The 26954-nt window shown below is 44.3% G+C and overlaps 1 protein-coding gene across 1 annotated transcript; it reads left to right on the forward strand.

Moving 5' to 3' along the window:
* Nucleotides 1-710: 710 nt before the first annotated feature.
* Nucleotides 711-18859, forward strand: LOC120843586. Its single transcript, XM_040214991.1, has 5 exons — nucleotides 711-896; nucleotides 7515-7672; nucleotides 7750-7838; nucleotides 17739-17822; nucleotides 18702-18859. The coding sequence occupies exons 1-5, from the start codon at nucleotides 735-737 to the stop codon at nucleotides 18857-18859; spliced, it is 651 nt and encodes a 216-aa protein (XP_040070925.1). The 5' UTR covers nucleotides 711-734.
* The last annotated feature ends 8095 nt before the right edge of the window (nucleotides 18860-26954 follow it).

The raw sequence follows: 26954 nt of genomic DNA on the forward strand, positions 1-26954 counted from the left end.
TTGAGTAAGATAACGGCGTCGCCGCATAGCACTGTGACTTTCGAAAATTTCCAGTCTTCGTTGCGAGTGTTACACATTGCTTATATACATCATACAAAAAACGGTCTGCCTACAGATTCGAACAGAAGTCACCGCGAGACCCGTGCTTCAAATGCCGCATGACAATGAGTTCAAGGAGAATCGTGGCACTTGGCATTCGAACAACGAATATTTCTGTGACTTGTGTTTGCAGACTGTCTTTTGTATAATGTATGAGCACTGGGATCCCGGCTAAAATTATGAAATTTAACCCATTGATTCTCGGAGAAAACCAACCCGGAGCCACAAGGGTTCACTCGTAAGTATTTCACAGTTCTGGCAGGTATACTTTTGCATAGCCAAGTCTGGCTTTGCTTCGTGGGACCAACATTTTCTTGTACATAGCAGAGCTCCGCGTGAACGGAAAAGCGCAAGTTATGCCACTAGCAGATGTTGCGCAATAGCTTGCTTGTGCACAGTGGAGCCCTGTCGTAGTTAACAACCTCCATCTGGTTTTCTGCGTAGTCTTTGACCCCGCCCTGCTTTACACTTACACCACAAGAAGCTTTCAATTGCAAAATTTTAGGCAATTTTTTTGTTGGCCAATAGAACTGTTGATTGGCTCATGGAGAAGAGGGCTGGTATCACACAACGTATAAATACCCACATCCCTGAACGTTTAAGACGCGCCCATCTGTTTGCTTTTGAGGCACAACATGAAGCTTGCTATAAGCTTGGCCGTTTTTGTGTGTGGAGTTCTAGTGGGAGCCTATGGCAAAATGACTGCTACCACTTCTCGAGGGAGATTACGTGGCAGTATGACTACAGTTCCCCCTGAATACGACCTATCAAAACAAGAAGAACAAAATGCAACCAGAGTAAGTGCAGTTTTGTTATGGAAAAGTTACAACCAACTGTTTCTTTTTCATGCACTTCCGAGTAACTTTTGTAATTTTCTGACTGCAGAAAAACGTGAGAAGGAAATTGAAAAAACGCGTACTGCTAGAAAACAAATTTAAAGATTTGTGCATTAGGAATGCGCATCTTTCAATTAGACAGCGCAGAAGAATCATCGCTACTCTAGAACTTACCGAAATATTAAAGTTTACCAACTAGAGTTTTTGTTAATTGGCGTTACTAATTTACTGGGACAGACGCGATAATATTTAACATATTCATTTTCTCACCATCAGAGTTGGCATAATCAAATTATGTTAAAGATGGTATAGACAAAATTTGAATGTTATGGTTTGTATTGACCGTTGTCAGATTTTATGAACACCACACTTGAACGCAAATCTGCGCTTCGTCGCGAATAGGTGCTCTTGATATCCGTTGAATATCATCCTAAAGTAGCTGCAACGCGTTGCTGGTTGAGGAGCTTCCAGAGGTCTGGCACGTCTGCTGGCACCGGTGACTTCACTGGCAGACAAACTTCGAACACGTTCATTTACATATAATACAAGTTTAAGAATAAAAATTGTGTAAAATAAATAAAACAACAATTATGCAGTGCGGCATGCGTAGTAAGGGGACATATTGTGAAGTTCGCCCCTCCTGCTCCTCTATCCATACTGACACATATCATGCAGCTACAACAACGGCCGAAGACAAAGCCGCGTTCTAAGGAAACGAAAACTAAAGGCTGGTTCATCCACTTGCAATTGCTTAAGACAGTGTGCCTTAAAACCTCTTAACACACTGACGCCATCTATGGGGTGGCCGTGGAACAAATTGCATTTCCGTACATTTTCTCTTTTTTTCGCGCATCATTTTTTTCTTAAATGTAAACATTTTCGACGGACATCCGTCTGGTTAGGAATGATTAATAATTCTTCAACTTAGAAACTCTAACCAAGCTTTATTAAAAAGCAAAAATCCCGACGTTTCGGAACCAACTTTTTTTTCTGCTTCAAAGGTATTTGACATAGTTATAGACGAACATTTTTCATAGGTAGTACTTATATTTGACCTCGTCGTGAATACTGCAGAACTTTTGCTCTAGTGATATCTAGTTCCAGGGTCACCTCACAGGTGGCACAGACGTGCCAGTGTGTTCTCTCGTTGAATGAGATTACAAGGACTCGGTTAATAATAATTGGGGTTGTGTGGATATTTAGACAGCGGGTAGTTCCTCAGCCATTTCAAAGCTGCGGTCTTCAACGTGTATCACGCAGTATCGATACACGACCGCACACCAGTGCGATGCTCATCGAGATCGAAACGGGTAGGGGTGTGGATTGAACCCAGGATCCCTGGGTCCTGCAGAACGAGCTTTCGCTCCACGTGCTCCGAGCTGGTGTGCGCTAGCCCATTCGGCCACCGATCCCCCCAAGGACTCAGTTCGAACTAAACGCAACTGTGTGAACGCGCACAAAGTCTCGATTCCCACATATGTGGATTTTTCAAGGTCCTTTAGCCCGTTTCTGTAAGGCGAGACGACACCCGCGTTTCGGTTGTAAACAAACCGAATGTTTGAAAGACTCCTCTCGGTTTGCGGTTAATACCAGACGCACCGTGTTAACTGTAGCGCTTACAGAGTTGTGTTCACGTTGTCTGGAGTTGAGATGTGTAAATTGAAATGTGAGTCTTTTATAAAAAAAATAACTGATACATAGTAAAGAAAACCTTACACCTGGCGAAAAGATTGCAATTTGTATATACGAAGGGAGCGGTTTCAACAAAAGACCACCAATCCGCGCATTTAGATAACTAAACCTAGTATGTTTGATATTGCAAAGATCGCCCAGCAAAACGATTGTTGGGATACGCTTCTCCGCCAGTCGAAGCAGTTATCAATCGCTATAAATTTCAGACTATAATCAGCGATGCGGCTTTCATAAAAGCACGACTAAAACATGCAGTATATCAACGTCTAATAATCACTAACCTGTCAATTGAACAGATTATGTGCAAATACCTTATTTTTATTCGATCAATAGACTTAAGGCAAAAAATAATGTCGTGATAAATTATAACATTCTTCCACTCAATTGCTGGAAGATTAGTTTGCCATCACGATATATGTTGATTACTCTGTTGTTCATATTAGACTGGTTGTATTTACAAATCTGCTTGCCCTTTCTATTTGGCTATTTAGTCTGAAGCACGCCTATGATATATATATATATATATATATATATATATATATATAATTAAGTTGGCACAAAGATTCGTAACGTCTGAATTCCGAATTACAACATTAATACTAACACAAAATAAAAAAGAGCTAACAAGGATTTCGATTAACAGTAAAACATTTCATCACGGAAATGACCGGGTCTTGCTATAATCCGCAAGACACTAAAGAAATAAGTGAAGTCGTCTAGGAGGTGCATTTTGACGCTGTTGGAGCTTCCTTACACGTGAGATCGTCTTCGTGTTTTGGTATTCTTCATCTGATGAATGGCCACTAAAATAAATATCATTCATGTCAGGCAGGGATTGACAGTATTTCAAATTCTTTCTGTATTTTGAATTTGTATTTAATTACAAATTGGGTAATGTATTTGACGTGTGTATTTAAATACTAAAACGTGGGTATGTCAAATACAATTGCAATTAAATACAATTTTGTGGGCAAAAATACATCCCTCAAATTTATTGTCACTGTCCAGAGCAGGAAGAAAAGTATGTTCTGCACCGAATGCAGCGTCTCTCAATCAAGCACAAGCGTTTAGTGACTTCGTGATTACGGTGCTAGTCTAGGGCAAGAATAGTGACGAAATCGACGTTCACCGGCAGACTGGCTAAATAAGTGCCTGTGACAACTTGTGATGCTTTCCAACCTGATTTCCATCCATATTTTTGCCTGGAACATTCTAAATGCCGGGTCGTCCAGATTTTCGTAACTGGTGTGAGTTGCAACAATAAAAAACTCTCTAGCTAATGCTGCGTGTCCTGGTCGTCTCGGTTCTTTGTTGGTCTATACTAAAATGGGATCGACAAAAAAAGCTGCTTCAAGCTCTGTACTTTTTTCACCTATTACGTCCAAGCTGATTACATTTTTTTTTGTGATTATAGTTCTATTACGTTACCAGAGCCTCGCACACTAACTCCCGAGTGCGCGATGCAAAATTAAAATGCGGTCCCCAGAAACCCGTTGCAGGTGCCCTGAAGTCGCTGACGCAAATTTTGAGGAATGTATTTCGAAAAGTAATTGGAGGAGACCAACTACATTTGGTTGTATTTGTATCTTGTACTTAAAGGAGCTGTGCAACGATATTCAATTGGAATGTATCTCTCTATACAAGAGCTTACTGGCACACCTGGGACTCAAGGATACTCACACGCAACGCCATTGGCCAAGAAACTCCTTTGTTGCGGTGTAATTTCAAGGACAAAAGCGATCCTTTTCATTCAATCTCTCCTTTGCAAAATTTGATGACGTAACTCGGGGGTCCCAGTACACCCAAGTGACGATATTTGAATGCGGTTCATAGATTGGACCCGAGCATTGCGTGGGCACTCGACTTGGGCTCGTGACAATTGCTAGCTCGAGAAGCATTCGGGTTTTGACCCGTGTCCAATCGCTGCAACGACGACAACAGCCGAGCCATAACAATGCCTGGAACTCAGCGCGTGTCCTGCGCTTTGCCAACCCCAGCGCGTGGCTATGATCAACACTAGCGGCATATAATCGGCTCCAGATCACGTGGCCGCTTGTTCTGGCTGCGAGTTGAGGGGGTGAACGCTGCTCGTTTTTCTTAAATTTTTTTCTGGAACTTCTATTGCGTGGGGTTAAAAACGAACGCGTGTTTCATAGGTCATTAACGTTAGGGATCCGTTTTAAGCGGTATTTGCGCAAAGTACAAATATTGTTGCATTGGTCCTTTAAATGCTTTTCTGGAAATGTAATTAGATTTGTAATTAAATACATTTTTGACAAAGTATTTTGAATTTGTGTTTCGATACATATTAGCATGTATTCTGCCCACTCCTGATGTCACGTCTACATCACATGACGTAGATCTGTCGAGTCTCGCCTTAGTAGTGAAATTCTTTACCATTGTTCTAATGTCTTTACACTACCAACGGTCTTCGGAGCACGCAAGCCCTAAATTAACGTCTGTGCAAAGGACCTCAGAGTGGATTATGCGCCGCGCCATAGTGATAGCGTACTTATTAATAAGAATTACACGAGTACACTTAAGACTGCTACGCGTATTAAAGTTTAGGTCGACTTATAGGACGACGTCGCGGACGACTTCCTAGAGATCGACGCCAAGTACAATGCCAAAGACAGCTTATAGGACGATGTCTCGAACGACGTTGAAGACGACGTCTTGAACGACTTCTGGCGCTACCTCCAAGACGACCTTAAGGACGACGTCGAGAACGACTCCTAAAGGACGATGCCTAGGACGAAATCAAGAACGACGCCTAGAGGAGAACATATAGGACGACATCGTGGTCGACATCAAGGACGACGTCCAGGACGACTTCTAGGACTAGGACGACCTCTAGGACGAAGTCAAGAACGACGTCTAGGACGATTTCTGGGACGACCTCTAGGACGACCTTAAGGAGGGTATCTAGGACGACGTCTAGGACGACATTGAGAACGATGCATAGAGGAGGATACTTAAGGAGGCTGTAGCGATTTTGCGAAGACGGCCACGTTCGCATGAGGAAGCCGCCACAGATGTAGGCTCTGCTGCGGATGTCGAGGCCGTAGGTGTAGACGCAGTCGCCTCACAGTTCATCGCACGAAGAACACAATGAGCTCATATGAACTCCGAAGCGCATTTTCTGCATACGGCGCTCCGGCGGTGAAATCATGCTAATGACGTTTGATGATATCACGCTGATGACGCTTGATGACGTAATTTTATGGCCATCTTTCGGGCACAATGCCGCCGCCGCCGCCTCTTGTTTTTCACGTAATGTGACAAGCGAGGTCGTCCTAGAGGTCTGGGACGACTTCTAGGACGACGGTAAGGACAACGCCAAGGTAATGGAACAAGTAGGGTGGCCCATTGAGCGGCGCGTACCGCTGAATCGTATTTTTATCGGCTTAAACGACGTTTTGTTTTTGCTCAATGGGACAAGCAAGGCTTTCGCCTTGAAGTATCGCCGGTTTCATATCTCAAACTCATGTTCCAGGAAACAAAACACCGACCGCAAAGCGGGGAAGAAAAACTACATGCGTTTAGTGAATTACTAGTCGGGAAAATGTTGGGCGCCCATCCGAAAGCACGTCAGAAGACGCGACTCACGCACCTTATCTCGCCAAACCGCCGTCTCCTTCCTATTGAAAATGACCGTCTGCTACGGCCACCATTCCCATGGCAACGAAGCGTCCCCCGGATAGATGTACACGCGAACATATCCGTCTCAAGCCAGCAAAGGCTGACGCCTTGCATTTTCCGAATATCGCCTGCTAAGCGACGACGGAGTAGCCGCCTCGGTGGCTCCGAGGCGAGAGCGCCGGCCTACGGATCCCCAGGTGGCGGGTTCGAATCCCGACCGAGGTGCCCGCAATCTGACGGAGGCTTATTGCGGAGAAGGCGCCGTGTAACCGAGTTTTCGGTTGCACGTCAAAAGATCCCCAGGTGGTCCAAATTAATCCTCAGTCCTCCGCTGGGGCGTGCCAGATGCCCTCGTAGGTTTGGCACGTAAAACCCCCAAATTTTGACGACGGAGTAACAGGTCGACGGAGCATCTTCTAGGGGTTCCAACCTAGGTAGGCTTCCAAACAGTCTGTTTTACGCGCGATAATCACTCGCTTCGGATCGGGACGAATTTATTATACTCTCCGGCCCGAGCTTGCACCGAGCGTCAACAGAACCGCCAAAGGTACGCCGGGTGACCGCTTCCTGCTTCCAGCCTTGACTGCGCACGACCGCGTCCGGCTTTGGTTAGCGTCATCCAATTTAGCATACAATGTTCGGAAAATAGCGCTAGCTATTGCTAACTTCAACGTCTGCGTTCGCGTGTCCGTCTCTTCAGGAGACGTTTCGTTGACACGGTGACGGGGACCATAGCAAATGAACTTTATTAGGCTGAAGGTAAACGACGGTGTGGCGATGTCAGCTGCGTACTTGGGCCTTTCGCCGTGCCTTTCGATGAGCGGAGCGTGAACATTTAGTTCGAAATAAGAACTTAGCGCAGATTGCTCATTTTCTTCAGTGCCTAATATTTTACAAGCCTTGAACGAAAAACATTTTTTAAGCTCAAAATATAGTATAAGCTTCTTTCTTTCTTTTTTTTTTTTATTTTACCCCTGCATGGGGCTAACTTGCTGATGTGCCGGATTATGTTAAATAAACCGCATGTTTTGGGGGGCTACACTCACGCCTCGTCTTCTAGAACGTTTTGTAAGTTTATATATGATTTAATATCCGTAATTTAAAAAAATGATGGTTGAATGTGCTAAAATATTCATTTGCCAAGCTAAAAGATATTGAATTCGATAAGTTGGGCAGCTTTTGGATTGCTCATTTAGAAGAGGATGATGCACGTCGCAATAATGAGTATTGCTACACCATTCGCAGGTGGTCCAAATGAACGCTACACAATGGGTCAAGTGGCGCACGTATAATGTGACAGATCTTTTCAAAGGTTACCCTCTGCAGTGCGAAAATTTCAAGGTTATGGAAAAGAGAACACCGACGAACTACTCTTTACAATACAATTATAGGAGCGGATATAGGTAATTGTGATTACTGTCATACTCTTTCAACTATTTACTTCCTTCCCACCACTACAAAATTGACTTTCCTTTTGCAGTTGGGAGACAATCAACGAAGACCTAATTTTGGGATTTCTCAATCTACGGCCCCTTCCCCCAAATGACATGTTCTTTGCGAGGACTCCTAGTAAGTAACAACATATTCAGCAACTGAACATACTCCACGCTCTAATGATAAACTGCTGAAACCTTCTATTTTAGTAGACCCATCTCACCAGCCAGTTTGGCTGCGCCATCGTTTCTGGAATTCATCTTCACTTCACCTCATTACCTTAAAGACCCCCATGAGGAGGTATTACTTAAGGGCTGGGTACACATGAATTAGTTCTTGGGTGCCATAAATATTCAGAGAGATAGATATGAGTTGCTACATTGTCCATAAAGGTTGATGGGCAGGTGATGGCAGCGATGTTGCGGGAAACACCGTTCCAGTCTCAGGCTGCGCGGGGAAAAATGAGGAAAAAAATGTGACAGTACGGGCGCGTGGGCGTGCCACTTGGAGCGGATGACCAGCGCGCTGAGAAATGAGTGCTGGCGGTATGATGTAAGGCATGGAACCAAGCAGAGAATAATAGAACTTGTAAAACAAAGAAAGGGTGGTGATGCGACGACGGGTAGAGAGGCGGCAAGCCTGATTCTGCTTTCAGGGATGATATGCTGACGTCACATGAATACGAGGAATGAATGAATCTAGTAGCGCGATTTTTTTAACTGCTTCAAGTGCGTTTATCAGATATACTTTGTGCGGGCTCCAGATTGTGGACGCATATTCTAGTATTGACCTGATAAGTGGTTTGTAAGCGAGTAATTTCACATGTTGGGTGGAGTGACGGAGGTAACGTTTTAAGAATCCCAATGTTTTGTCTGTAGGTGAAATAATATTAGTAACATGCGTGCGCCAGGATAGATCGTTGCACAGAGTGACGCCAAGGTATTTATATGACGCTACGATTTCTTAGGATATGTTAGCGATAGCGTAAGGGAAGAGAAGGGGATTGCGGGCGGCGATGAAAGGACGCGAGATTACATTTATTAATGTTTAGCTTCATGAGCCGACCGTCATACCATTCTTGTACGTGGTTAAGGTCATCTTGGAGAGATTGTTGTTCAAAAATGTTAGTCACAGAGCGATAGATAGCACAATCGTCAGCAAACATACGGATATGACCAGACACATGAAGTGGCAAGTCGTTAATGTATATTTTATTTATTTATTCATATTACCCCTAAAGGCCCTCGTGAGAGGGTATTACATAGGGGGGACCAAGGACGGATCCTTGGGGGACGCCTGATGTAACTGGAAGTGAATGAGATGACTGGTTCTTAATAAGCAAAGACTGAGAGCGATTGTTCAGAAATTCTTTAAGCCAATATAACCTATCCGAGTTTAAATTTAACTGAGAAAGTTAAGAAGCAAACGTTTATACGGTACTTTATCGAATGCTTTCGCGAAGCCCAGGAAAATGACGTCAGTCTGTAGATTAGAATCACGATTAACATGCAGATCATGAAGAAAAATAGCGAGCTGGGTTTCGCAAAAAAAAAAAAAGCATTTGCGAAACCCGTGTTGCGACGGGTGAAAAAAAAATTAATAGAGTCTAGGAAATGCATTGATTGGGGGTAGATGATGTGTTCCATGAGTTTGCAAGGCACGCTCGTTAAAGAGATGGGACGGTAATTTAGTGCAGAATCTTTGTTGCCCGATTTGTAGATTGGAACGACCTTCTTCTTTTTCCAGTGCTCTGGTATGATGCCTGTGGTGAGGGACTGAGTGAATAGTAAGCACAAATACGCTGCGCTCCATACTTAGTATTTTTTTAGGAATTTAGAGTTGATTTCATCTACGACGGCTGACGATGACAGTTTGATATTTTCGAATACAGAAAAAATGCCATCTTCGAAAAAAGTGACGAGGGGCGTTGCTATCACTATGTTAGTAACAAACATGTGAAATGACGTGTACGGTTCTTCGGTGACAACTGATGAAAAAGCAGTGTCAAACATGTTCGCGCACTCTGTATCCTTGGCAACTTCACCAGATTCTTTTTTAAGGGAAACAGTGTGCATCTGCTGAGGGTTTACAATTTACCAGAACTTCCTGGCGTGGTTGAGTAGGAAATTAGGTAGGTCGGTGTGAAAGAAAGAGCGCTTAGCGCATCGGATGGCAGACAGATGGATGTCTTCAGCTGCATAGTATTTGTCCCACGCACAAGGGGTTGTCCTTTGCTTGGCTGCACGGAATAGTCTTTTTTTTTCTTATTTTCTAGTCTTTTCAGAGTATCGGTGAGCCATGGTTTTTGGCAATTGGAGCAAAAACTGACTTTCGGTATGAATTTATTTACCAGCTCTTCCATCTTGCTATTGAAAATCAACCAATTTTCGTTTATGGATCGGTAATGAAACGATGACTGAAAAGATCTGCAAGACGTGGTCAATTCATACATTTATGGTGTCGTAATTTACTTTATCATAGAGACGGATCGTTTTCTTGTATGTCTGGCGTGCTATCGGAAGAAACTAAAAAAACAGCGTGAATAACTCTGTGGCCAGTGATTTCGCGGAGAAAAGTAATGGGTGATAAGCTGTCCGGTTGACTTGTTAGTATTAGGTCTAAAACAAATGCAGATTCGTTTGACATGCGTGTTGGTTCTGATACCAATTGGGGGAGATTCAAGTTGAGACATACTTCCATAAGTTCCCTCGTTTCTGCGTTACCCAGTTAGACTTGACGAGCTGGTCCAATCAGCGTTCGGGTAATTAAAGTCTCCAAAAAGGAGGATATTTGCGTTGGGGTGTTCTGTGGTAAGTTCGCTTAAGATGTTATTAAGTTCAAGGGGAGAATCAGGACTGTTATGTGGGGGTCTATAGCATACGCCGAGTAGAACAGTTTGAGGAACTACTTGGCAGATAAGCCATAATATTTATAGGTCAGACATAATGTTGAGAACAGAACATGACAAGTGTTGGCTAACGGCAATAAGAACGCCTCCCCCTCGAGTGCCCTTACGATCGTTACGAAAGAGGTTGAAATTCGGTAGATCAGCCAACACCTCAGAGTCTGTGACGTAATTAGTCAGCCATGTTTCAGTTAATGTGAATAAATTGCTGGCAGATGACGACACAAGATTGGACACAAGTTCGCGCTTCTGAAGGAAACTACGTATGTTAGTAAAGATTACAGAAAAGGAAAGATTTGTTCAGGCAGAAGTCTGAGTGTTTTTTTACTCGCTGATAGCGGGGTGATCGCTATGATATTTCTTTTACAGTTTCTATTGCCTCATCAGCGGAGAGAAAACGCGACAGATTTGGTTTTAGTAACAGCAACAAGGTGCCTCCGAGCTTTACGAACAGGACGAGAGAAGTCTTCGCCAATGCTGTAATTTGTGCCCTTCAGAAACTTTGGGCCATTTGAAAGTTTGGTTTTGAAAAAGACGAACTTTACAATTATTGGGCGGCACTGGTCAGCTGTATAACACCTAAGTGGACGTTTACGTTCTATTTCTTTAGGGTCCAAAGTGGCGCTGAAGAGATCAAAACAGTGGCGAATGACTTTCTGTTCCGACTGGGCAAACGTTTCTGAGGTAGTGGGTTCAGGAAGACCATAAAAAGTGAAAGCCGTTTACAACACCCTGTAACACCGAATTAGAGCGCAGCTCTTGAGAAGGAGGAGGGAAGGGTACTGGGACGTGAAGTGACCTGGGGGGGGGGGTCACGTGACCTTGGGGGGTCACGTGAGGATGCCGAAGATGTCATCAGTGACGTCACTGATGACGTCATCCATGATGATGACGATGACGATGCGGATGCCGGTGACGTCATCAGTGACGTCACTGATGACGTCATCAGTGATGATGACGATGACGATGCGGATGCCGGTGAGGTCATCAGTGACGTCACTGATGACGTCATCAGTGACGATGACGATGCGGTCTCCGATGACGTCATCAGCGATGATGACGATGACGATGCGGATGTCGGTGACGTCATCAGTGACGTCACTGATGACGTAATCCGTGATGATGACGATGACGATGCGGATGCCGGTGACGTCATCGGTGACGTAACTGATGACGTCATCAGTGATGATGACGATGTCGATGCGGATGCCGGTGAGGTCATCAGTGACGTCACTGATGACGTCATCAGTGACGATGACGATGCGGATGCCGGTGACGTCATCAGTGACGATGACGTCATCGGGGAGGTCACGTGACCTCGGGGGGGGGTCACGTGACCCTGGGGGAGGGGTCACGTGACCTCTGGGGGTCACGTGACCTTAGGGTGACCTTGGGGGCCGCGTGACCTTGGGACGACCTTGAGGGGTCGCGTGACCTTGGGGTGACCTTGGTTACGCCGACGCCGACGGCGATGCCGACGCCGCTCAAGCCGGAAACGGGCCCCTAAGAGCTGCGCCGTACTAGGGTTACCCTCGTGAGGGTAACCCTAGTAACCCTTGTGAGGGCAACTCTCGTGACCCTCGTGAGGGTAACTCTCGTGACCCTCGTGACTCTCGTGAGGGTAACCCTCGTGAAGGTAACCCTTTTGAGGGTAACTAACCCTCGTAACCCTCGTGAGGGTTACGAGGGTAAGTAACCCTCGTGAGGGTAACCCTCGTGCAAGGTAACCCTTTTGAGGGTAACTAACCCTCGTAACCCTCGTGAGGGTTACGAGGGTAAGTAACCCTCGTGGCCCTCGTGACCCTCGTGAGGGTAACCCTTATGAGATTAACCCTCGTAACCCTCGTAACCCTCACGAGGGTTACGAGGGTTGCGGTTACGCCGACGCCGACGGCGACGGCGACGCCGACGGCGACGCCGACGCCGTTCAAGCCGGGAACCGGCGCCTAAGAGCTGCGCTCTAAAAATCAAGATGTTGCGGCGGGAGCGATTCTCGGCATCGTCCAGACGGGCCTCCAGGTCACAGACCTGGCGAGCTGTCTGGGCGGTGCCGGCTCAGGTTTTCTCTAGTTCAGTTCGCACGATTACAAGGCTTTGGTAGTGGCCTTCTAGTTCGGCCATTCGCTTGCTGAGTTCAGATATTTTTTGTCGGTTGTTTGCAGTTGGAGTTTGAGGCCTTGTACCTTAGGAAGCAGTTGAGACTGACCGGCAGACAGTTTTTGCAGTTCAACAACCACAGCATCGTCAGGCCCTGGGTTTGTTTCTACGTCGCCTGACAGCGGCAGTGAAAGACGGACAACATGAACGCATTCAGCACAGACGGCAAGGCATCACTGCGGGCTCGGCAGCTGTACCAAAAAGTAGTTGCTAGACTTCTTAGCAAAAAGACCATACGGCTTACCAACCTGCATGGCGAAGACAATCGGACTAGCGGACTGTATTGTAGCAGAGCCACCGAGCCCACAGAGTGCCGCCGGTAGTCGTCGCTGCTTTATAGGTGCGGCGTCTGGATGTGTCGGTGTCTATTGTTCCTTCCATGATTGGTCGAGGACCCAGTACTCCAGTGCTCCTTCAAAGGCATTTTAGTATTTCTGCAGGTTTGACAACATTCTTAAACCCTGCGCGTGCATAGCTCAATATGGTGCATGCTGTCTCATCCTATGCACGTGCTGGCCGCCTCCTTGGGACAGGCTGGCTGGTGGCTACCTTCTGCCCGTTTGCTCGAAGCCGGTTTGCTTTAACCACGTCAAAACGTTAACCGCCATTCCCTACTAGGTACCTACAAGTACCTAGACAAGTTTGACGACGGCTCTATGAGCGATAGCTCAGTGTTTTGTTATGGCATGGTAGCTAGTATCACCCACTGGTTTTAGTGAATGTAAGAGGCTTTCATGGAAAAGTTCCTGGGAAAGGGGGGATCCAAGAGCGCGCGCTGCCGGGTTTTCGCGACGCAGTGCGGCATGGATTTGATCATAAAAATATGTTTGTTGCTCGTGGTGGAGAGAATGGGCAATGTAAAACTAAACTACCTTTTGCTTACAAAATGTCACCATGTTTGTCTCTGTGAGGTAAAGACAAGCTTCGTTGAAATTTTTTCTAAGTACGAAAGAGGACGACGAAGTCCAGTCAAACGATGAGGAAGAAGTGAGCACTGAAAGGCGGGCGGTACATGGTTGGCCAGCTTATAAGAACTGTATATAAAACATTCATAAATACAAAACCATGTAATTTGGTTTCACTGAAAATAAATCCATTATAAAATTATTGAAGCATCGAGGGGAGTGCTGAAAATGTAATTCTACGCTCCGCGCTATCACCTTTGCCGTATAAAAGATTCGAAGTAAGTAATCTAATACCCGTGCCACACGGGCAACTCGAATGCCATTTACAACGAATGACATTTGTGTGATCGGCGAAAAAAAAATTGGGATGTGTGTATGTTTATACAGCCTAGAACTTGGTCTGCCTCAGAGGGGCGACGAGCCCCCCAGCTGTAGATGAAAAATTTAGCCAGTGCGGTACAGCCGCTAGCCTGGGGTTTTTAACGTGCATCACGCAGTAGTGATACACGACCGCACGCCGGTACGATGCTCATCCAGATCGAAACGAGCAGGTCGGATCCCTGGGTTCTGCAGCGCTAGCTTTCGCTCCACGTGCTGCGAGCTGGTGTGCGCTAGCCCACTCAACCACCAATCCTTTTTTTTATTTTTTTTTATTGCCGGTTTGGACATGCACAATACAAAAGGATCACACTCTTAAATTCACTTCATGAAGATCACTTATGCGCGGTCGGAAAATTTAAAACTCTCTCAAGGTCTCAAGTACGTCTAGAATTGACACCCAATCAGGTGTACAAATCAAAAGGGCGTATACAGATATTAGTCTGCAGACAGATTCTATGAAATACATGCGTAGGGGTCGGCATCAACGTCGGCATGCCTCACTGCCATTCTACTTCTCTATATGGCATGCAGGTCCAGGCGCATGACTAGATCGACAGGGATTTCAACTTCTTGTCAGCTCGCAATCTGTCGCGTGTGAAATGCGCTACGCCAGGAGTGTCGCGCGCTGTTTGGCCATCCGCGCAAATGTCATTCGTTGTGAATGGCATTCGAGTTGCCCGTGTGGCACGGGTATTAGTAAGGCTTTGGCGAACGTGCGAGCAGGATAAAGTTTTTTAGGCTTTTTTTTTAGGACAGTAACTACTGAAGAGGCCAGCACGTGCAGCGCGTGTAACTGCACTCGTTGCATGCACTTTAGTGTCAGGGAAATTTAGAAAAAGGTCTGCTGGGACGCGGTCTGTACCTGCGTGCTATGTATGCCCGGCCGCTTGAGTCAAGGAAGTCCACTATAGTATTCCAAAGGCGTTTCCATGTCGAAAATGATCTTGTTTATTTAGGCTTAGTAATGGCCAGAAACAAAAGGCTATCTAAAACTTAGGCGAGAGCATTGCTATTTTTTTGCTATTTAAGAGAGGGAAGGCAAATCGAAAACCTCTGCCACCATTCACTGCTGACTAACGCGCCCGATATTTCATCTACAACTAAATATTAGTTCCAAATCGAATTACGCTCGCTTCCTGGGTCACCGCCATGTTTCACCGCCGTCCGTATACCCTGCCCGTCACGTGACCTCAAGTACACTCTCGTAGGGAAATGCTGTTAACTTTCTACCGCGGTTAAAGTTAACCAGATTCGAGCGAACGGGCCCTGGGGACTAAAGTTATGGCAGCATCACGCTTTTGTGGAATGCTTGGTGAGATCCATGGAGGTAGAAACATTTATTTCTGAAGCTGTCTCAGGTTGCATTTTAAGCTTGACTTATATCGGATCAGCGTGGACAGCTTTGCTGTGAGTTGTTGTCAAGCACAAATATAATATTCATTTGCCTATAAAATAAGCGAAGATTTTATTCCATAAAATATAATATTCTATGCAGATAGCGACGGTAATAAAATAATAAGGAATTGCTTTAAAAGCATTAACTTTACGCAAGCCTTACGGGCCTAAAAACCTGCCAGTGGCGTTGCGTGAGCTCTCGTAACGCTTTAATCTGCAACGTATTGTGAACATTTTACTTAAACTTGAAATCCCGGTTCCACTACGCTACATAAAGCGGAGGTTGTAGCGGATTGCGGGTAGCGTATAAGGGGAGTGTAACGATATGCTAAAGCACTCCATTGTCGTAAGTCGCCCACTTTCGTGCTCGCTTCAGGCGTCGCTTTGACACCTTGCAAACGACAATATTGTTCCATATCTATATAAAAGTTTTCTGTGCTTTTTTACGATACTTAACGACAACGAACCGTTCACAACCCCGCCTAAGCAAAGTAATAAAATCAGAAGGGTGTTTGAGATAGACTTTATTTAACACAGCTTATTCAGGTAAAATTCTGTAAATCACGTTAACGAATTGAAAAAGAGAAAGAGAAAGCTTAGTCTAGGAAGGCTTTAACAGTGATCATATTAACTAACTGTCGCCCATAATCTAAAAAAAAGAAAGCAGTCTTACACCCCTTTGTCCCATATAATGGACCCCAAAACTTCAGTTGAACGTACAGCGCCCCATAGTCGAACAGACGGCTCCAAATTATAGGAGGTGCCTGATAACGGTGGTGATATAACTTATTAGACAGCTCAAGTAAGTTATCAAAGACTCCAGGAAGAAAACCCTAGGTTTTGCAGTGGGGCCAAGAAAACCCCGATTATATATAAATAAATATATATATATATATATATATATATATATATATATATATATATATATATATATATATATATATATATATATATATTGTGGTCAGTACCACGTACATTAGATATTTCAATAAGTTGTTCCACACGGCTATCAAGCCTCTCGTGAAAGTTGGTACCGACGGTTCAACGTCAGTGCGCGGTACGTTGAACTGAATTTTTGGGGTGTATTATGTGGGACAAAGGGTGTAAGAATACACCCATTATTTTTTTGTTTTTTTTTTAGAGTGCAACCGGAAGCCAAATAAACTGCATTCCGGGTTCTTCGAGGTATTTTAACACCACTTTGCCGTACAGGAGTGTCCGTGAACCCCCCCAATCACGCGCTCGGCTTTTCTTGTGCACACATTTGCGTCCAATGAACCAAACGCGCCGAAGGAGCGCACAGCTAGTGTTTTAGAATGCTCTGCGCAGCCTGCGGAGCGGCAGCCCGCAGGTTTTGGTGGTGATTCATACGCGCCACGGATTACGCGATTCCGTCTCTGGAGGCTTTCTGATTGACTCGGGTGCAAGGAGGACAATGAAAGAACGGCGGTTGAGGACACCTACTACCGGAGCGCGACAAAAACTAGTGTTGAAAATTCAAACTAGGTATAGATTGTAACGAATGGATAGATGTGCGAACATACTTTATGTGTAGCACCACACTTTTGCCAACCCGGATTCTCAGAGCTGAATCTGGCTGCTTGTGCTGCCAACTCGGCTATGCACGTAACAAAATTCTCCTTGTTTCTTTTTTTTTTTTTTTTTAGCGGCACTAGTGGTTTTGGGATTGCACTTATTTTCTGAATTTTCAAAGTCGTAATAAAAGTAGGTTTCACTTGGCAAAATTGGATGGATTAATCTTAATTATCTGGTCAAAATAAGTGAGCATCACACTGTACTCAGCATCATTAAAATATATGTTAGTATTAAATATTGATAACAACTATATATAGAGTGCCATGAAATATCGAACTAATTTTTAACAATGATTGCCATAATTGCGATCTAAATAAAAAAAAAATGATTTGCGAACGACGGCCGGCCGTCAAATCAGCCCCTTATCGCGGCATTAAACGGCAAGTCAGCGAGGCTAGGCGTGTGCCTTCTGCCGCACGCGCGCGCAATGTCTCGCTGACTTGCTCTTTCACGCCGCGATAAAGCGCTGGTTTTCCGGCCGGTCGGCGTTCGCTGATATTGTTAAATATCTTGAGGCTGTACAACTGCATAGCACAGCTGATTTAATTGGGGATGCAAACTTTAGACAGTAAACACGAAACAATGTCTCTCGCCTGGTGAAAAATGTTTCTCTATTGTTCTTTATGATAGAATTTTGCACTGTCAAATAGAAATGGTGTATATGGCTTTTAAACGTGGAGTAAAATTTTCCCACAGTTGGCGTACAAACGCACAATTTAGTGTTGTATTCCAACTACATGAACTGCACCATTCTTCGAATCCCATTTCCAACTGAAGATGGTAAGCTCTCATTTCTTTATAAGTCATATTTGTTTCTCGAGCATGAATCTTGTCCACTTTCATTTCTGTTTGCTTTTACTGACTAACGACTCGACAAAGGTGGGACACTAAATACTGGAGCAGCAATAATAATAAATAACAAGTTAGGTAGTGACTGACATTAAAAAAAAACATTAGGTTTATTTATTTATTTTCTTGCACTTAGTTAATAAATTATCAATTCATTTTCAAAATGTTGCCGTCCACAAACTATTCAATGGTACTTATACCCGTGTCGCTAGGACATAAACAAATCACAGCTGTGTAGAAATAAACTCAAAACATACAAAAATAGGAAATAAGGACCCACAAGAATATATTAAAAAGCATTTTACAAACATAGCTCGTAAAAGATGTATCAAAGGCGAGAAAATATATTCCCTGTTAATTAGTTTGGAAACGAACAGTAATATAACTACTACTGTTTGTGGTTAATAGGCTACAGTCTTCGATTTCCAAATATACATTAACACGTACAATTAGACGAAATAAAAATGCAACCAAATAACAGGCACACGACAACTTGTTTTGTTCTCTAGTTTTTTTTGTTTTTTTTTGTTTTGTTTTTTAAGAGCATAATAAAGTTTGTAGTCATTTTTTAGCCGAAAGGGCTTTGAACTTTCCTTTCTGATTAAGGAATTGCCAACATGTGCCCTCTTGTTTAGGCCAATTTCAGCTTACCTTATATCTGAAATAAGCGGAACTACCTGCTTTGTGAATATTATGATATGATTGTATGGCACAGCAAAAACGTATTTCATTGCTTTAGACTTCAATATGCCTATTGTTCACCGTGCTCCCCACCTTTCAAAGAAATGTCTATTTCCCTTCTCTTATTAGAGAGACATTGTGACCTGTGGATGGCGAATATGACTGTTTCGCAAGATACACCAACTCTCTGCCTCCAGAAATTTTTTGAGTATTGCAACACGACGCAGATCTTCAACGTTTACTTTCCTAATTGTACGGAAAATGAAAGACACTTTTTCTTGAAGTAGAATTCAGGAACACCTACAATATTAACCTCAGGATTTTTATTTCAAATTCATGCAAATGTGTTCTTTCTATTCCACGAGTAGTTCCATGGATTTTATGGATTTGATTGATGACTAGCTCAAATAAAAGTGTTGTACCAAGCACCATTTTCTTTTACAGTATTTCATATCAAATATGCGTACCATGAGACTTTTCACAAGCATGTTTGTAGGTGGTGCATTGATCGTGCCCAAATCTCGTTAGTGTATACATTTCTAAAAAATGCAAAAACAAATTAGTTGTTTTTTTCCTATGTGCGTAAGGAGAGCAAGCAATAGTGTCACGAATGACAATCGATGAGGCAATGATAACTGAAGAAACTAAACGTTTAATAGGGCGAACTTGTGCCCAAAACAAGAAAGGAACAGAAGAAAACAGCAGAGCGTCGCGGGCGTCGATGTCGGCGAAACCGCAGGATCGAGAGCTGGGGCGAGACTGACTCCATAGAGAAATATAGAACTACGTAAAGGGGGCGGACACTTCCATATTCCCCAGCGGCCCAATTCAGCGTCAGCGAGCGCACCCATCGGCCAGTATAGTCCTTAGTTGAGTGTTGAATGGATGGATACACGCAGTAACCGCTGGCCAGATGAATGAATGGAGTCAAGGCAAGTTCTGGCGTTATTTTTGTATCAGGCAGTAGCATGCGCCCTCTAGTTTAACAAGTCAGTGTTATTGTAACTAGCATGGTTTTTGTTTAAAACAGAATTGTTCTATAAGCATACCTTAATTGTACTGCAGAAGAAAAGTCATCCAGCGCTACATATAATTCAAATTGACCGCAGACCGAAAAGGATATTTTCACATTTGGGCTAACTCTCTTGAAGGGACGACATGGGACGACACCAGAGTTTGACACACAAAAGTATTTATTTTTGTAACTATCACAAGCAAAACAAACATCAACTCTGAAGACAAGGAGTGATGTATGTTACTCATACATTACATAAATAAGAATACACATGCAAAATGTATGAATAACGCGTTAACTAGTTGTACACTGGAAAAAAAGTCCTGTATTAAAGCGAGATTTACAGCGACAAATGCAATATGACGGAGGGCATTTAAAAATATTACTGTCCAAGTTCCATGAAAGGCGCTTCCACATATGACCATGTGCTGAAAGACGCTTGCACATATATCACTGGCCCAGTGGCTTCTAAATTCAGTGACCGAATGCAAATGTCCGTCAGCGAAGAAACTACAGTCACAATACTTCTTACGTATACCGTATACCATGACCGCGATGGACGAATGACTAGAAACCCGCACGAGACAACAAGCCGCGGAACCAACTCAACCCACACAACGAGGCAAGAGACACAGACCAAGGAGCCGAAGTATCCGCCCTCCGTCGGGTCCACGACTCCGAAGCCAACCGTCTCGCCGCAGCCATAGCCACAGCCGTTGAAGTCATTTTTGAAAGTTTTCAAAGTTCGTAATAATTTTAAAAGTTTACTCTATACAACGAAGTTATTTATTAATATTATATATTTGACAAATGTTCAGAATAAGTTGCACTGTTTCGCCTACTAACGGCCTGTAGAGTCCCTAGCTCCTGGGCCGCGAAACGGCTAGAGTGGACACTCTTTACGTAGTACTATATTTTTCTATGCTGACACAGCATCGGCACGCAGAGCCCCCATAGAGTAATATACACAAGCTAAAGAACGGACACTGCCATAGGCCCCAGCGGCCCAGATAGACAAGTGACAGCTAGCGCTCCTAGCGGATGGCATTAAACATAATCTAGTTCCGGTTCCGGTCAAGTTAGTTTCGGTTTTGGTTTGGGCGTTTCTGCTCCGGTTCTCCGGTACCCTTCTCCTTCTCTTTCTCCCAATCTTTCCTTCTTGCGTCGCTCCTCGCTAGGCTTCCAGGAGCTCTTCGGCTCCCGGAGCCGCTGTTTCTTTTTTTTTTTTTTTTTGATGATGACGCAGTTTTTTTTAATTTTTACGATAGAATCCGTGCAAAATGTGTAAATAAAAGATCCTACTTCACAAAACGGATGCGTATATCTTCTTTGTTTTTTCTACTTTAAAACATTGAAGTTACACAATCTCCACATTGACTCCTGACTGGTGGAGCATTTTGGGGTCAACAACAGTAAGTGGTTCAAAAATATTTTATTGGACCACATTCGTGTATACATAATTTACTTCAGACACTCTGTATGTTTTACAAGAAACAGGTACTAATACTCACTAAAATAAATGAATATGAAGGAGTTCGGCATATCGTACACTCCGTATTAATAGATTTTTAGCGGAACCAAGTTAACAAAAAATTTTAAACAGGAAACATGCTGGATGGTGCCTTCGCTTTCACGGCGACTCGGGCACGAAAGTAAGTCCAGAAATAAATGAGACATTGCTATCATTACTAGTCATAAGAGTATAATAAGAGTGCAAAGCACACAGCGAAGAGTACGAATTCCCAATTTCCGGCTAATATAAAACGTACGAATTGGCATAGCCTGAAACATACCGCGGGCGAGCCGACACCAAATACTAAGAACTCTGCTCGGAATCTGACAAGATTCAACGTTCCTAAACACTCCTTGAAATATATTTGATCAGAAAGAAAATATGGCTTAAAAAAGGCGTCCAAAAAACTATGGACTGTGGATACAAAAGTGGATACATTTTCTTTCTAATATCTATAGCGCCTATACAAAAATATTTTATAGAAATTCCGTAGAAAGTGTATAAATACTTTTGAAAAAGGACCGAGATACACATTTCCTGGAAATAAAGAAAAACAATTTTTCGGGTGTAAGCTGCACCGCTCAGTTAGTAAGCGCTTTCTGTTTTGATTTGGCCAACCACCTTCGTTAATACACACATATTAACAGTTAAACTTGTCTCGTTGCTTTACAGCAACCGAAGAGTGTAACCAAAGTTTGTTTAACTTCCGGTTAAGAAATCGAACATGCCAACACAAGCGTATTCTGCAACATTTAAAAAAAAATCATCCGTGGCACTCTGAGCAATGCTAAAACTACCCAGACCTGAAAGTGTGTGATACGAGACAGCACACACTCTTCAAACATGCGCCACGCTCTCTATTACAGCAAGATGGCGATTTTCTAGTTGCTAAATGAAATTAAATGCAGCCTGGGATGGTATATTAGATTCCCGAAGAGTTTTCCAGGCACGTGATATGCTTTAAGCAGAAGAAAGCACTTGTGAGGCCTGGTCAAGCTGTCAGACTTTTCCCTCAGCGGCTGAGAACAGCCACAGCTGTGGGTTGTCCGTTCAAGGAAATGCTTGATCAAATAGCCCCCAACGTATCAAGTGGACGAGTCATCATATATGTTAAACCTGATGTCTGATGTCAGCTAAGAAATATCCTCTAGTGGCGGGAAGTTATCAATTAGAAGACATTCCACATTGTTTGCAAGTGAACTTTCATGATGCAAAAATATTGGTAACTCCTTGAGGAGGTACCAGCTTTGTCATCCTCTACGTTTCCATTGTTGGACAGTTCGAACAGTTTCTTTATGCATATCTGTTTTAGTCCTGAGGAGAACTGGTACACTTTTGGGCTGGTATTGCAGTCAAGCATTTGTCATATAGCTCCAAGAATGTTCTCAAGTGGGTCTTGCTGCAGGCGTCGTGCTAGTTATGGCTGTGCAAAAGCTCCTCCCAGAGCATGAGGACACTCTTTATAGTAACTTGCCACCCTATGATGGTTTGTGGCTGCATCCTACTTTGGAACTTCCATGCTGAAATCCAGACTTGTACACGTTACTGAAAAATAAAAGGAATTATATTTGCAATTACTCAAGGCTAAATTTGTAGTGTATGTAGTGTAGTTGAATGTAAGATGAAGGAACGCCGAATCAGTTGTACGCCTTTTCATCGTCTTCTTCCTTTATCATCTCATTTCTGCTTCGTCTTTCTTTTCTTTAAACACTACATTTCCCCCGTTTTTTAAAGGAAATGCACATACTAAAACAACCAAAGCAGAAAAGAAGCATCTAAATAAACAAAGTTGTCGAGTCAACGAAAACCCGAGTGCCTATATGGCAATGTTCATGTCACATAACTTCCTAGTCTTTCCGGAGGTTTTCGTTGTCTGCAACTCCTGCGAAGAGGTTGGAGTTGAAGTTCTTGTCGGTGGGTGTCTGTACCATTTGACAATGATCTCGATTCCGGTCGGTCTCCCGCCGGGGAAAACTCGTGTGACTGGGGCGTGTTTGGTGGAGGATTCCACGAAGTGGCAGGTGACAGCCCGTTGTCTGTCCCCGAAGTAAGTCGTGGCAGGACTTCTTGTGGTAGTTTTGAGAGTTTGCTTGCATTCCACACCTTGTAATCGTCGAGCACGAATGCATTCGATCCTCGACGCTCCAGTATCTTGCGTGGCTTGGAGTATCTCAAACTCCCCTTGGCGTGATGACCTGGCAACTTCACGCGAACGAAATCGCCTGGCTGAAAAGCTGGCGTACGTGCGCCTCTCTTCTGGTCTACGTACTCTTGAGCAGCAAGCTGCTGTCTTCTAATTCGCTCTCTCAGCTCCGTCATTGCTCCGGTCGGTTCCGTGAAAAAGCTTTCTGATGGCCATCCGACGACATTCAGCTTGGTCCGCGGATGCCGATTGTGCAACAGGAATGCGGGCGACACACCCGTAGTTGAGTGTGGTGTTGCACGTATACTCCGACATATTCGGTCAGTGTTTCTTCGAGGTTTCGTTGTTCAAGGAGAGCCAGCTGAATAAACCCCTTCAGCACTCGGTTAAATCTTTCAATCATACCATTTGACTGTGGGTAGTAAACGGATGAGAACGTATGTCGAATGCCACGTTCCCGTAAAAATTCTTCGAATTCTGCCGATGTAAATTGGCTTCCGTAGTCTGAGACGATTTCTGTCGGATATCCTTCAAGGCTGAAAAGCTTCCGCAGGAATGCAGTCACAGTTTCGCTGGTTACCGTGCTAGCCAAAACAATTTCAGGCCAGCGACTGTAATAGTCCATGACGGTGACCACGAAACGATGTCGTTGGGGTGCTTTTTCGATGGGACCAACGATATCGCTGCCCAGCTTCTCCCAGGGACGTGCGGGAAGCGGTATTGGTTGCAGTGGAGCAGGAAAAGTCTTTGCAGACTTCTCAGCTGTCTGGCAGGTCAGGCAACCACGAACAGCGTGTTCCGCTGCTGCATCCATGGCTGGCCACCAGTACCACTGCCTCAATCGTTGCTGTGTTCGGACGATTCCCAAGTGTGAATCATGAGCCAGGGCGATGATTTTAGTAGTCATTACAGTTGGAACTACGATTCTCTCGCCACGTAGGAGCAATCCATCGACCTCTGACAGCTCGGATCTCACTTGGTAGTAGGGTAACACTTCAGTAGTTACCTTGGTCTTAGATGGCCAGGTTGTAACGACGAAATGCTTGATTTTTTTAAGTACCGAGTCAGCGGCTGTAGCAGACTGCAGGTCGTTCTTCGAAATGGGCTGTTCAGTTATGACGGAGATAACTTCCTCTTCCATCAGGTCAGGAGACGTATCAGGTAATGGTAGTCGGGAAAGTGCATCTGCGATGACGTTGTCTTCGCCCTTCTTGTAGTGCACTACAAAGTTATAGTTGAGCAGACGTGCTGTCCATCGAGCGATTCTGAGCGGACGGTGACCCGTGCCTTGAGAGCTCAGTAGGGTGGTAAGTGCTTGGTGGTCTGTGCAGAGGGTGAATGGTCTTCCGCAGAGATACACGTGCCAATGCTCTAGTGCCCAAACGCATGCGAGGGCTTCCCGTTCCCCAACAGAGTATTTGTTTGCGCTCTGCCGGTGAAAGTGTTCTTGAAGCAAACGCGACGGTCTGCAGATCGGATCCGTTGGCCTGCTGGAGCACTGCGCCAATACCGTATCTGGACGCATCCGTTGTGACAAGAACTGGCAATCCTGGACTGAACATGGCAAGCGCGTTGCAGTTGGCAATCAGCAGCTTGATTCTACCGAAGCACCATTGTGCTGTGTTCGTCCAAACGAATGTCTTCTCGCCACGTAGAAGATCTCTTAGTGGTTCAACTTCATCCGAGTAGTTGCGAAGGAACCTTGCTTAATATCCCGCAAGTCCTAAAAAGGAGCGCAGGGAATGATGGTCCTTTGGTATAGGCGCATCTTGAATAGCTTGAACGTTTTCTTGTAGAGGAGTCACACCTTGAGAAGTGATAGTATGTCCTACGAATGTCAATTCTGTTACTCCGAAAACACACTTGTCGTTTAGCTTCAGGCCAGTGTCTGAGATGCGCTGCAGAACTTTTGTCAAGTTCTTTGCATGGTCCTCTGCGTCAGCACCAAAGATGATAATGTCGTCGAGATAGCAAAGGACACCCGAACATCCTGCGAAAATGTCGTGCATCATCTTCTGGAAAGCTGAAGGTGCAGATGCCAAGCCAAAGCACACTCTTGTAGCGGTAGAGGCCTTCGTGTGTAATGAAAGCAGTTAGGTCACGGCTTTCAGGCGACAAAAGAACCTGGTGGTAAGCTGCTGTTAAGTCCAGCTTGGAGAATACCTTGGCGCCATCCAAGGCGTTGAGTAGCTCTTCCGTGTTTGGTAATGGAAAGCAGTCGACGACAATTGCTTTGTTGGGAGCACGAAGATCCACGCATAGTCGTAGCTTTCCGTCTTTTTTTCTTACAACAACAATGGGTGATACCCATTCAGATGCGGTGACTGGCTCGATAATGTCCATATCGAGTAAACGCAGAAGCTCTTTAGACACTTCTTCACGAATGGTAAGTGGCAGTCGACGGAGCTTTACTGCAACAGGAGGAACGTCTCTCTTCACCTTGACTAGATGCTCGTAACCTTTTGCCATGCCTATTCCTGGTGTGAACAGGTGAGCGTAGGTAGAGTCGATGATAGATTTCAAGTCCGTAGAGATCGGTGTAGAGGTCTCCATGCACTGCAGGGTAGATCCGTCAATGCGAAGTCGAAGTGTGGAAAGTCCGTCCAGTCCCAGCAATGTTGATCCTTGTGAGACGACGTAAAGCACAAGTGATGCTGAGGACCCTTTGTACGTGACTGTTGCCACGAACATCCAAGAAGCGGAATGCGCTGCCTTGAGTAATTTTGTAGTTGTACTGCAGCTGGTTGGAGTAGATGTTTGTCCGCAAATTTGCTCTGGTAGATTTCATGGGAGAGAATGGAAACTGCAGAACCAGTGCAATTTATTACAATGGCAATTACCCTTCCATGAAAGTAAGTGACCGTTACCCCAAAAAATAATTCGTTACTTTTGTGGCGTTACTTTCAACAATATTGTCTTCAATTAAGAAACAGAGGGAAGAGGGTGATTCAAGTTCTTATTGTTGCAACCTGTTCCATTTGCGCACAGGCGGCGGCGGAGTATCGGGTATCGTTAATGGAGTCATCGGACCGATCGACTAAAATTCTCCATTTTCGAAATCGCTAAGCTGTAGAAGTCATCATACATCTAGCCAAAACTAGAATAAGAATTGATTTATGTCCATCTTACTATACCAGCATATATTGCCCGACAATAGAAAAACATAGTTGTAACAGTAAGATGATAATTAAATAGTAAATAAGGTTTGGCTTGATATTCTTGTTCCTTTGGTTCTGAACAGGTCGAGCCTCGGTTGAGACGTTGGTGAATAAAAAGGTTTCCAGTAAATAAATATAAGTAATAAAAAAAAATGACACTCATAACAACAATTAATTAGAACATCGGCTAAAAAAATGAAATGTAAACGCACGTTTGCCGTGTGTACCTTTCTTGGTGCCGTTCAAAAACGCACTTAGCACGAATCGACTGCAGTTAACTCCGGTGTTCTCCAGATAGACGTCCGCTGATGCCACGGGCAGCGAAGGGCACAGTACTAAGTAAGCCGCGCTATGGCTCCACTTTCGAGTTTCACTCTCTCCCCAAGCCCAGAATATCAAGTCTACGTTGTAAAAATATCGTTGTAAAAATATCGGCAGAATATCAAGTTTGTTTGTAAAAATATCGGCTTCAGATAAGAGGCGTCCTGCTGGGGAAAAAACAGGAAGAAGAAGGAAGGCTATTACTAGTTTCAAAGTGCTCGCAAAAAGCTGA

The sequence above is a fragment of the Ixodes scapularis genome, unplaced genomic scaffold (genome assembly GCF_016920785.2).
Source record: "Ixodes scapularis isolate PalLabHiFi unplaced genomic scaffold, ASM1692078v2 PGA_scaffold5__190_contigs__length_132052651, whole genome shotgun sequence".
In the NCBI taxonomy this organism is placed as follows: domain Eukaryota; kingdom Metazoa; phylum Arthropoda; class Arachnida; order Ixodida; family Ixodidae; genus Ixodes; species Ixodes scapularis.